The sequence below is a fragment of the Hippocampus comes genome, unplaced genomic scaffold (genome assembly GCF_001891065.2).
Source record: "Hippocampus comes isolate QL1 unplaced genomic scaffold, H_comes_QL1_v1.1 scaffold124, whole genome shotgun sequence".
NCBI classification, from domain to species: Eukaryota; Metazoa; Chordata; class Actinopteri; order Syngnathiformes; family Syngnathidae; genus Hippocampus; species Hippocampus comes.
The window spans coordinates 1430436-1442837 of record NW_017805075.1 but is presented as its reverse complement, the minus strand read 5'-3'; the positions used below and the strand labels follow the sequence as shown (position 1 = coordinate 1442837).

Genomic DNA, 12402 nt, shown 5'->3' with positions numbered 1-12402 from the left:
TATATATATATGTGTGTGTGTATATATATACACATACACACACACACACACACACACACATATATATATATATATAATTACTTTTTTCATGTGGCTAAATGCGTTTGAGAAAATATTTGTACAAGAAGTGTTGTACATTGGGAGCCATCCAATAATTACAGGGTACATTTCAAAACAAACCTGCACAATTCTGACTGAAATCCACAGTTAAAGCACACACAGCACCTGGCTGGATTATTTGACCGCTTGTTTTGTGGCAGTGATGTCATAAAACGTGGCAAAGGACTCTTGAATGCAGCAGCATAAACGTTCAGTCGGCCCTCACGTTAACACGCACGTTTGCCTGCTGTGTAATTGTGACTCCGTGGCGCAGGTAGAGGACAGCAGAAGCAGCAGAGCGGAGGTTACGGTATCTTGCAGAGCCGTTGCTTTGGTTACTTGGCGGAAATTTCACTTCCAAGAAATAACATGTACGGCAGGTTCAGCCTGGTGTTGATTAAGTCACACATACGTCTCATTGTTTGACTGTAATATTGACTCTAAAGATTAGTGTGTCTTGCAAAACAACCACCTTAAGTCAATAATGAGAGGACGTTGTTAAAAATCAGACTTTTTGATTGTTAATTTTTGACTTAATTTTACAGCCTTTTCTGGAAAATGCAGGGTTTTTTTTTTCTTTTCAGTATCGCACTAATACCCATTTCGTAGCTTTTGTGTAAGACTTTGCTTCATTCTTGCATTTCCCGTTTGTCTTCCTGATTTGATGAGCTCTCTCAAACTTGATATATGTAGTTCTTTTTTTACGCATGTACTCTACATTTTTTATTCTACTAAGGAAATGGAGAGCTGGCCACCTGTCAATAACGATGTCTACACTAGGGCTGCAACTATACTTTTAATACTTTGTCATTTATTTTTTTTGTGTGGGATTAATCAATGAATTGGATAAAAAACAAAAGTGAGTTCCATACCTTGAGTTAAAAACAGGACATTATTTCAAACTGACATTGCACAAAATGCGCAATCAATCAGAAAAGATTCAGTGACTGGTTTGGTCCGTAACATCTGCCAGAAAATTGGCAAAAATGTTGATTGCGGTTTTCCAAAGTAAAGGTAAATATTTGCAAATGTCTCATTTTGGTGAAGACACAGAAAATCAGTCTGCTTTCCTGGAGGACTACAGAAATTCACGAATATTACTTGTTAAGAGGCTTAAATTCCAAGGATTTGATCAATATCTCGGTCTCTAAATGATGAATGAAGTGGTTGTTGATGAGTTTAAAGTGATTTGTTGTCCTTGAATCGATTGTCTCTCCACAACTGTAGAGGATTTCTAAATCTACGCTATCCTGCTGAGTTTCTGTCTTCGGAATGGTTTCCAATCTCGCTTTTGATTGTGCTATTAATTTGAGACAAAATGTAGAAAAGTCTGCGGTAGTGTTCAACGTGGAAAAAGTTGGACCCGTCACCACTGAAACCAACAACGAGTTTGTCACCTCAGGCTGTACGCAAGCATGCCACAAAAACGCGGACGTAAAGTTCCCTAAACAGCAACAAGGAGGAGGTTGTTCATGAGTCAGCCAACGTGCGCACTGTTTAATCATCAGGCCTATCATAAGAAGCGATGAGTGAGTGGGGGACTTCCCATCACACAGGAGGTGGAAGACGAGATGGGGCCTATAAAAGTCCAGCAGCGAACAGCAACAAGGTCTTTTGATCATGAAAGCCTGCAGGCAAGAAGTCCTCCAAACTAAACTGGAACCTCTTTTTGTGCAACGCAGCGCTGCAGCTCTTGTTCGCCATGGCGAGCCAGGACCCCGTCAACCCTTCGCACGCGGCCTTTGACCGTTTCGTCCAAGCGCAGGACTGCAACGATGTCCAGCGACACTTCAATGAGCTCTGCCGGCAGCTGGACGTCAATCTGAAGGATTTTCGGAGCTTCTACAGCAAGCTGAAAGAGAGGCTCAACTACTGGCGAGCCAAAGCTTTGTGGACTAAGTTGGATAAGCGGGCATCTCACCCAGACTACCAGCAAAGGAAAGCATGCACCAAAAACAAGGTATTGCTGAGCTGTAGCTCTTTGCCTTTCAAAAGCATGTGTTTTAAATTGTCAGACAGCACACTGAGGACTTTTACAGCAGGTACATTGATCCCCACCCATTCACCAATAGGATTGGAAATTTCCAGTCGTGTTCCAAGTTGAAAACTTTGATTTATCCAGGTAAGACAATTAAGAACAAAATCACTTTTGCCATGCTGAACTGGCTGCGGGCAACAGTGTAGAACTAGAAAATCTCCACGGAACTTTGGAATGGACCTGCTGACTCTTGGAGAGCCGCTGATTTTGGGAATGACATGGTGTGTAAAAGAGTCGATCTGTTCCAAGGTTTGAATAAATTGAATCATTCAGGGAATGAGATTGATCGGAGGTAAAAGAGAAAAAAATGTAATAAAATCTTAGTTTTGGGCTTTTTAAGAGATTAGAAAAAAAAAAGATGCTAAATAATGCTATGCTGACATATAGCAAGATAGCAACCAGACAAAGTACTGAGACAGTACACAAAATTAGGGATGTTCAAAGGGTGGTATCACCTTTTTTAAGACCAATACCAATACTCGAATCTTGAGTACTCAGTGATACAACACCACTATTTATTTATTTATTAATGTATGTTGTGACAGCCATCGCGAGTACTTGATACCTCATTTCACTCATTTTATTTACTTATTTATTAAAGGGATTGAACCAGGAATTTAAAAACTTTCATGTTGGCTCACAGATTATTTTACTGTTGATTATATTTTAGGGGTCTTGTAGAGGATGACACCATGTTTGCCACCAGTTTTGGAAAGTTTAGGCTGCAGGTCGAGATCTGGTTGGTTTGTGAGCCTCCTGTGGTTGGCCTAACTAACTGTGCGTGTACTGTATTTATTCCTCCCTTGCAGTGTTTGGTTTTGGGTGCTGGGCCATGCGGGCTGAGGACGGCCATCGAACTGTCGCTGCTGGGGGCTGAGGTGGTGGTGCTGGAGAAGCGAGAGACTTTCTCCAGAAACAACGTTCTTCATCTATGGCCCTTCACCATTTATGACCTGCGCGGCCTCGGCGCCAAGAAGTTCTACGGAAAATTTTGCACCGGCTCTTTGGATCACATCAGTGAGTGACTTCTGACATGTGATAGCAGGGTACACCGGTGGCACTTGTAACTTGGCAGTTTTAAAACTTAGCACTTGCTCCAATCAGGAAGGAATTAGGAATCACCACATTAACATTGCAAATTCTTAGTTTGGTCCTTCGTCCGCATGTGAAAAAGAGTCATAAAGCAGACATAGAAAAATTGTGAGAGAAAACATATTTGTGAGCTAAGAAAGTAATTGTTTTGCTCAAATTATTTTTGTGATGACATGGCCTGCTTTGTAATCGTATACAGTATTGTTGATTATGAGTCACTTTAGCTGTATTTCCTTGAGATTGCTTGCGGAAACGTTTTAACTGTTAGCTCTAAGCCAAACTAGCTCGTTGCTAATGCACCAAGCGACAGTTGAAACAAACTTGATAGCGTTCAGTTGTTCATTCATTCATTCATTTATTTTCCGATCCGCTTATCCTCACAAGGGCCGCGGGGGCTGCTGGAGCCTATCCCAGCCGTCTTCGGGCAGTAGGCGGGGGACAGCCTGAATCGGTTGCCAGCCAATCGCAGGGCACACAGAGAGAAACTGCCATCCACGCTCACACTCACACATAGGGACAATTTAGAGTGTTCAATCAGCCTGCCATGCATGTTTTTGGAATGTGGGAGGAAACCGGAGAAAACCCACGCAGGCACGGGGAGGAAATGCAAACTCCACACAGGGAGGCCGGAGCCGCAATCGAACCATGCACCTCTGCACTGTGAGGTTGACGCGCTAAGCACTCGACCATCGGGCTGCCCACAGTAACTCCCTTTATCAAAAAGGAAATGACACACATTTCAAGGTGTCACTGAAAGTAGAGCAGAAGATGAGTTCTGAGAAGGTGAAACAGAAAATAAGTCATGTGTTTTAAGTCATGTACTCTGCAAAACCACAGCAACTTTGTTTAAATATATTTGCACAAGCGTTTAATGTCTTTAATCTTTATCATGGCCTTAATTAACCCAGACTGTAAGGTCAATTGCAACATTTCACTCCTTGTATTTGGGATTACGTCATGCATGTTGTGTTTGTTTTGCACAGGCATTTTACAAGCCAATTATTTGTGAACACTTGAATCTAATTTGCATAGCAGCTTGAACACCCGAGGTCAAAAGAGCTGAAAGTAAGACACACAAATGGCAACACATTTAAGGAACTGAATGACATTACAAGCAAGCATGAAGGAAGTGAACATCCAGCAAATAATTATGATCACTTGTGTCAAGGGTGTGCTGAAGCTCACTTTGCACCTTGGACTGGTTGCCAGTCAATTGGAGGTAACAAACGAGCATTCCCAGGAAATTGGTGTGTCTCATGATGGGATCATGTCTTTTTCAGCTCTAAATCTTGTATTACGGTACATATATTGAACTACTCAAAATGTGTATCCACTCATTTCAGGTGATTTAATATTTTTGTGTCATTGTTTGACGTACTGCAACTCCTCATTTGAGTAATAGGACTGAAACAGGAGGCAATTTTTATTATGGAATTAGTCAATACATAATATATAACCACATGGCATTGATACTACTAGCATGTTGGCAGTATAAAATAAATCAACAATAAAAAATATATTATCGTAACAGGACAGAGCCGAGATTTGTACAAAACAAATGTGTGAACTCTGTCTTGCCATGGTACGCAGAGGATCTGAATGATGCCACTTCCTGTGGATCCAGGGACATGACGAAAGTGTAAATTTGAAGACTTTTCATTGTTAATAGACTTAAAGTTTAGTTGGGATGAGGAGCTACACAAATACTGCATCTTAAAAAAAGGATTATGAAGTGAAAGATGAGAACAATAGATTTTTTTTTCTTCTCTTGCCTTGCCACCCAGTATAGATAGTAATAGATAGTAAGTTGTACAACACAGGCAAACACCTCTGACTGTGTCAGTTGCGAATTTTATGACAGGCATATGCCACGGATGGCCCAACAAATTGACAGTGAATCACTAATGTCCCCGGGGCCGTCGTCTTGACGCGCCAAATCTAACTTGAGATGTTAAGACCGTAATGATTGAATCGAATCTTTTGTGTTATAGGCATTCGTCAGCTGCAGTTAATTCTTCTAAAAGTGTGCCTTCTCCTTGGGGTTGAGGTTCACACCGGAGTGGAGTTCCAAGGTCTGCTTGAGCCCTCAGGCGAGAAAGGTACACGCCCCCCCACACCCCCTCCTGTTTTTTGAGGACGCAATCAGTGTAGCATCTGCTGTGCTGAGGCACTGCTGTTTTTTTGTATGTGACAGGTTGGACAGCCAAGTTACTGCCTGAGACTCACCCTGCTTCAACCTTCCAGTTCGATGTTTTCATTTCCGCCGGCGGAGGCAGGTTCGTCCCCGAGGGTGAGACAAACGACACACTGCTGTCGCAAGGGGGTCCACGACCGGCTGCAATCTGACATTTTGGAAGGCCTTACGCCGTTAGGCCAATACTTCCTCGTTGTCATCAAACTGCACGTTCAGCACTGCCATTCTGCTTGCTAGGCTTTCAGCACAAGGAGCTGAGAGGCAAATTGGCCATCGGCATCACGGCCAACTTCGTCAACAGGAACACGGCAGCAGAGGCCCAAGTGGCAGAGATCAGCGGCGTGGCCCGCATCTACAACCAGAAGTTCTTCCAGGATCTGCTGACAGAGACTGGTACGAGTCCACGTGTGAATAGATGACAATAAGGCTGGGCGATAATAATCACAATTATTTTGGATTATCCAATTGGCTGTCGACCAGTTCAGGGTGTACCTTGCCTACCGCTCCAAGACAGGTTCAGCGCGCCCGCGACACTCATGAGAATAAACGGATCAGATTATAGATGCAATTATTTTTGACTAATGTTGAAATCACGATTTATAAACACAATTATTCATTGATTTCAAGTTAGTATTTATTATTTATATTACCACAACTCAACTCTCACCCTTGAGGCACCTTAACATTTGATGAACGTTTAAGCTTTGAGGGACCCAAAATGATCCTTGGAATAAAAGTGTCAAAATAATTTGCATAATTATTACAATTCTTATTTTCCTCACTCTCTCTGCCATCCTACTGTCCAGGTATTGATTTGGAGAACATCGTGTATTACAAAGATGACACCCACTACTTTGTCATGACTGCCAAAAAGACGAGTTTGCTGAAGAAAGGTGTTATCAAGCAGGTGCGAACAGCATGTCTGTCACAAAGAGGAACCGTAGTTGTTTTGGATATCAGCTGGCTGCACAAACGCAAGATATGGCCAACGTCCTCCAACTTGTCATCCTGTTGTCCAGGACTTCAACGAAGCGGAGGATTTGCTGGCGCCCGCCAACATCGATCAGGAGGCGCTTCGTCGCTACGCCCGCGACGCCGCCTACTTCTCCACCGGGGGGCGACTGCCTGAGCTGCAATTTGCTCAGAACCACGCCTGCCAGCCTGACGTGGCCGTCTTTGACTTCACGTGCATGCAGCGGGCCGAGAACGCCTCGCTTGTTAGGGAGCGCAGAGGCAACAAACTGTTGATGGCTCTGGTTGGAGATTGCCTGGTTGAGGTTGGTGCACCTTTGCCCTTCACAATTGTTTGTCACTGACAACCGTGTCCATGCTGACTCTTATTAATACTTGACATGATTTTCATTGAACGCACTCACATAAGGCCACTGTTGTCCAGACAGCATTTGTGGCATACACTAAAATTCGCAGTAGACACGGCCTGCATCATTTGCTCGCAATGTACTATACCGGAGCATTGATTTACGAGGGACTCGACCTGCAGGTTCTTCAAGAGACAAGCCATCATGCAAACAAAATCTTGAATTAATTTAATATTTATCTTTAAGGGATTTTTCTTTTACTTTAAAATGTCTTAAAATCTCACATTCCCCGTGGAGTGCGAGCACCCCCATTTGAGAACCGCTGGCTCTCAAGATGATCATCAAAGAGCATTTGACTGCTGATTGGGACTGGCAAACAAGTTCGCCTTTCGATCATCAGAACCTCCCAAATTAAATCACGGAATAGAGAATGAATATGTCACACACACTCTTCTTCGTTTTCTCATGTATTGTGCTAGCAAGCAAACCTTTCGTAAATCAGGCCCTTAATTGTCGCTCTTGTTTGTGCACATGAATGGCCGTCGGTGTCTGTCAGTCTTGTAATTGACAGGTAATCATTCCAAGGTTCATCTCGCCTCTCAGCCTCTATCAGATGGGATCAACTCACAAAAGCAGTATAAGCAGTGTCACAAGTAGTTACAGTTCATTTGCGTTGTCCTCGGCAGCCATTCTGGCCTCTCGGGACAGGCATCGCTCGGGGATTTCTGGCAGCTTTTGACACGGCATGGATGGTGAGGAGTTGGGGTACGGGAGTGCCTCTTCTCAAGGTCCTCGCTGAGCGGTGAGTGGAAAGTAACACTGCGTGAACTAGTGGAGATGAAATTTGGGTGGAGCTGTGATTAAATAACATCCGGGACCTCTTTCGATCTTTCCAACTTGGCCTCATTGCTTAACTTAGAATATTCTAAATGAAAATTGTCTTTAACTTGGAACCATATTTTTTTTAAACCCAAGTTCACATAAAATTGAGATGTCTACTATTGCATGAATTTTTTAATTTCATTGCAGGTTCAAAATATTTGTTTTTCTAATCATTTAAAACTTATACTTGTGACCAACCATTTGTAAGATCAAAGCTTTTCGTGTACGTCGTATATGTTTTATTCTTTATGTGAAATGTGGCGCAACATTTCAACTAATCTGTATTTGTCACTCTGACATCTGCTTCTGCTTCCCTGAAATGTGTAGAGAAAGTATCTACCAGGCCCTGTCCCAGACCACCCCAGAAAACACCAGTAAAAACTACGCTGCCTACAGCATCGACCCCAAAACGCGTTACGTCAGAATCAACCTCGCCTCCATCCAGACCAGCCAGGTCAGTCACATCATCCCATCTTTTTTTTTTTTTTTTTGGCCTCATTTCGAGAGTGTCATCACTTTCAACGTCACCATTAACAAAGGACACAGTCAAGCTTCTTGGGATTAATTTTAATGTTTGAACAACTCTCTGGAAAAAATAGAGACGCTAAAACTTTCAGTTGTATTAAACTTTTTGATGTTTTATCAGAAGCATTTATTTAGGGACAATTTTTATTGAACTTTTATATGCAATACACCTTAAATTAATCCGTGGTGGTACTTGAAGATTTTTTTTTCATGTGATGCTTGATGGAAAAAGTTTGAGGACCACTGCCAAAAATGACAACTTGAGTTCAGAATATGGCCGTCATATTGGCAGTACTTTATAATATAAAACATGTACCTCAAACATGTACAGGTACCTACCTCTAAATAGTAAAATCGGAGAAACCTTTACTTTAAAAAAAAGAAAAAAAAGTAAATCCTGTATAAATTGAAAAACTGGAAACATTCTTTGGAGATTTTGGTTGGGTTAGCCACAGTGTGTAACTAAATTGTACCTTGATTAATTTTTTAAAATTAAATTCATGACATTAATTAGCTTTATTTGGCTCTTTGAAGTTTTGCTGGGCCTTGAAGATTCTCTTCCAAAATGTTCTGTTTTCTCTTCCTTATATAAGGGTTGTATCATACATTTGCGTATCGATGGGCGTGTTATTTGGATACATTTATACAACAGTATTATTCACGAATAACCTATTATTGGATTTATATGGCATAAGTCAGAATTAAATTGAGAATAAGGGGTAGGACGAAATGAGTTTTTGACTTCCTACGCCTTTTCAACATGTAATTAATGTCAAGGGATGATCAATTGATGTGTATACTTTTAATGAGCAGTTTCTATGATTTTGCACTAAAGCTGTATTTACTGATTACATGTCTCTCTTTGTAGGTGCAGCACCTTTACATCGTTGATAAATCTAATACGTCAAGCAAGAAACAGAATAACAGACATTCTTACACACGTCAAGGTCGGCATGCGTCGGCCACGTTACTTTCAAGATACTTTGCCTTGAAATTCAGTTGACGCATATACAGTAAAGGTGGCATCCTGATGGATTGTCTTTTGTGTCATTTAGATTCATTCAGTGGATTTGAGGAGTTGTTGAAATGGTGCCAGAAAAGCACCGCGGGTTATACCAATGTGGAGGTGAAAGATTTCACCAATTCATGGAAGTCTGGGCTGGCTCTGTGTGCTTTGATCCACCACTTCCGACCACAGCTCATGTGAGTTGCTCAATGGAAGTGAGAATTCACCAGGCAATGCTAATGGGGTGGCGTCGAAAGTGAGAGTGACGATGCTTCTTCTTAACCACTTGCGCAGAGACATGAGCTCCTTGAAAGTGTCCACATGCCTGCACAACCACCAAGTGGCCTTCAACATCTTGGAGAAGGAGCTCGGCATCCCACCAGTCATGTCGGCCACTGACTTAGCCAATGGCGGGCAGATGGATAGACTGTCATTGGTCCTCTACCTCACACAGATCAAAAACGCCTTCACTATGGTCCCACCAGGTAAATTATGGAGATGCATCTGTCCAAAAAGCCACAAAATGTCAAAATGGTTGTGAGCAACTTATTTTGTTGCCATGTGCACAATTAGACAATAGACAGACAACGTTATGACAGTGAAACCATAAAAAAACTTTAATCATCTCATCCCATTATTTCTTGTACACAACAAATTAATTGTTTACTAGTTTTGAAATTAGTCAACTATAATAGTTTAAATTAATGTTCGAGTGTAAACAGGGTAACAAAATTATTGCAAAATCTCAACATTAATATGACAATTTGACATTTCGGAACAGATTTTAGCAAGGATCATGCAAGTTGACACATGATTTGCTTTTGCGGGCCCCAGAAAATGACATGGAGGCTCCCAGGCCTCAAGTTTGACACTTGTGACATCGTCGCTAGTGCTGGATTTGCTGATGCTTCCGTTATGCTCACGCACAAATGAGCTATTTTTACAACAGGCCCACGGGCTACTCATGTGGTCCTCGGGGGCTACCTGGGACATGCAGAGCACTGCAGTGGTGGCCCTTGATGTAGGATTTGACAAACATTTATATAATTTAATTGTACCAGCTTTATTTGAGTCACCTACTATTATAAAAGCGCTTGTGTTTGACTGCTTCCTAATGTTAAAAAAATAATTTGTCTTTTTAGGTGTATTTGTACGGTGTCAGATCATTATTACATACACCAGCTTGGATGTTAATCAGAATTTCATTGGAAAAGAAACTAGTTGTATAAAACATCACTCAGGCACATGTTTTTTTTATTGCGGTTGAGCCTTATTTTGTCTTGAACAAAAGAATCAAAAATGCAGAAAGCGAATGTTACCGTTGAATAAATTATGTGAAAGCTGCTGTTTGAGCTCGCCAACATTTGTTACAGCAGCATCTTCTTACATAACTCGCTCGCTAACACACTCATCAAAGGCTCGGTCGGGCGCGTCAGTCCTCCCACTGCAACGTGCACCGTCGGGACACTGTCTCTTTAAGAGCTGGTTACCCATAATTCATTGAGCTCAAGTGGCGTGTTCAGCTGTTGGTGCTGCTGAGTCTGCTGCTCTCCTTAGCCCTTCTCTCGGGCTCTGATAGGATGAGAGTCTGCACTGAACCAGGATTTCGTTCCACACCCCCGAAGATGAATTCTCACAGGCAGAAGAGAGTGTGTGAATAGTTCCAGCTGTGACTGATCCCAAATGGGTGCGCTGCGCGCCCTCCCTCTGTGATGCTCCGCTCGGGATCGATTGATCTGGCAGCGGGCAGCTGTCATTTGCCGGTAAACTCGTCTGAGTGCGGCGGAAGAGTTTTGATGTGAAGTGGTCTCATCTTTTTGGAGGGAGTACCGAGAGGCTGCTGTCAAGACGAGCCAGCTGTTTGTGACATCATGGCTAGAACATTAATTGCCAGCAGAACGTTTCGTGCCGTACTTGTGCGCAGAACGATTCCTATTAGTGCTGTACTGATGACCTGGTAGACTGCAGTGCTTCAAGTAGGCGATCATCTGAATGTTAAGATTTACAATTAAGATGATTTGCTTTCACCTGTAATTGAATTTGCTATTAATGTAGACATTAACAAACGTGTGCAATTTGTGGCGTTTCTTTAAATAGAGTAGTGGCTTGCTATACTTTTTACTAGTTTTTCGAGCCGTGATTTGGCCTCCCCCCCAAAGCTTAAGATACAAGTGTAGCTCTGAACTGATTTTGCTTCACAATTAGCAGCAGTTTGTCAAACAGTGAACAATTCATCAGAGACGAGGCTTCAAGCTTAATGCCCCTGCCAGTTGAAACTGAACATAAAGCAAAGAATTAAGACTGATGATTTCAAACAGCCAAACAACTGCCTAAAGAAAGGCCTTGCTCGCGTATCGCTAATTAGTATCTATGTTTTTTGCTTTTATCCTTTAAGCAAAAGATTGAAAACTTATGCAGCATTTAAAAAGAACAGTACTCAGTCATATGTTCATTTTCCTCTGCATAGAACGACCGATCTTGTCATACAGATGAGCTGAGAGAGTGCAGTGCTGCAAGATTTAAAGGTGTTGTGAAATAATGGTCAACGTTTGCCTAATGTGTTCCTCTTCTTCTTCCTGCCTTTCAGTTCCAGAACCCAAAGGCTTCCTGACTTCGTCCAAGCCTCTGACGCTCTCCCTGACGCACTCTGCCATCTTTTTCCTCAGCCGACTTAAGCATAATTCTCTGCAAAGACGCAAGGTACACTCGCACACCCACTGCCATTATTAAGTTGAAAATGAACCGTGCCGGCGTCTTGCCTCTCCGGAGTCCTGACCTCCAGACTGACTTCTTGAGCTGCATAGTGACTCATGTCTGCTCAGTAGCGAACGCTCGGACATTTCAGGAGAAAGCATTTTTAGTTAGTCATCAAAATAACAATGCTGAATGTGTGTGTGATCATACATAAAAGTCAATTTCATCCACAGGAGAAACTAGCAGCTGAGAAGGAGCAAACAAGAGAAAACAATAGAAGTATGGGAGAGGAGGACTGTGTAAGTTTTAATTCACTAACTATGTTTTGGGAACTTTCTTAACTAAAAGAGCAAATTCAAACAAAATTATATATTTACCTTTTACTGCCTAAATATTGGACATAACCTTACTTACAAAATAGCAGGTGGTGTTTTCCTTTTTTTTTTTTTTTTTTTTTGCGTGGGAGCAAATTGTGTACGTGCATGTTTGTGTGTGCGCGCATTCTCAAGCCAAGCCAACAACCAGTCCAGATACTAATCTCTAGTGATGTATG

At 42.1% G+C, this 12402-nt stretch overlaps 1 protein-coding gene across 6 annotated transcripts in view; it reads left to right on the top strand.

Moving 5' to 3' along the window:
* The window catches only part of mical1 (microtubule associated monooxygenase, calponin and LIM domain containing 1), a 29704-nt gene that overhangs the window by 5529 nt on the left and 11773 nt on the right, over positions 1 to 12402 (top strand). For 3 of the 6 annotated variants that reach the window (XM_019865119.1, XM_019865122.1, XM_019865118.1), the window contains exons 2-15: positions 1782 to 2059; positions 2947 to 3154; positions 5221 to 5328; positions 5424 to 5519; positions 5661 to 5816; positions 6230 to 6330; positions 6443 to 6700; positions 7429 to 7544; positions 7952 to 8078; positions 9018 to 9096; positions 9205 to 9352; positions 9450 to 9640; positions 11743 to 11855; positions 12083 to 12148. In XM_019865119.1, coding sequence (XP_019720678.1) covers positions 1802 to 2059; positions 2947 to 3154; positions 5221 to 5328; positions 5424 to 5519; positions 5661 to 5816; positions 6230 to 6330; positions 6443 to 6700; positions 7429 to 7544; positions 7952 to 8078; positions 9018 to 9096; positions 9205 to 9352; positions 9450 to 9640; positions 11743 to 11855; positions 12083 to 12148 — 2025 coding nt within the window. In that variant the 5' untranslated portion in view covers positions 1782 to 1801. Of the gene's footprint in view, positions 1 to 1614; positions 1709 to 1781; positions 2060 to 2237; positions 2359 to 2946; positions 3155 to 5220; positions 5329 to 5423; positions 5520 to 5660; positions 5817 to 6229; positions 6331 to 6442; positions 6701 to 7428; positions 7545 to 7951; positions 8079 to 9017; positions 9097 to 9204; positions 9353 to 9449; positions 9641 to 11742; positions 11856 to 12082; positions 12149 to 12402 lie in introns of those variants that run through there. The other 3 variants (XM_019865121.1, XM_019865123.1, XM_019865124.1) reach the window with 3 other exon arrangements.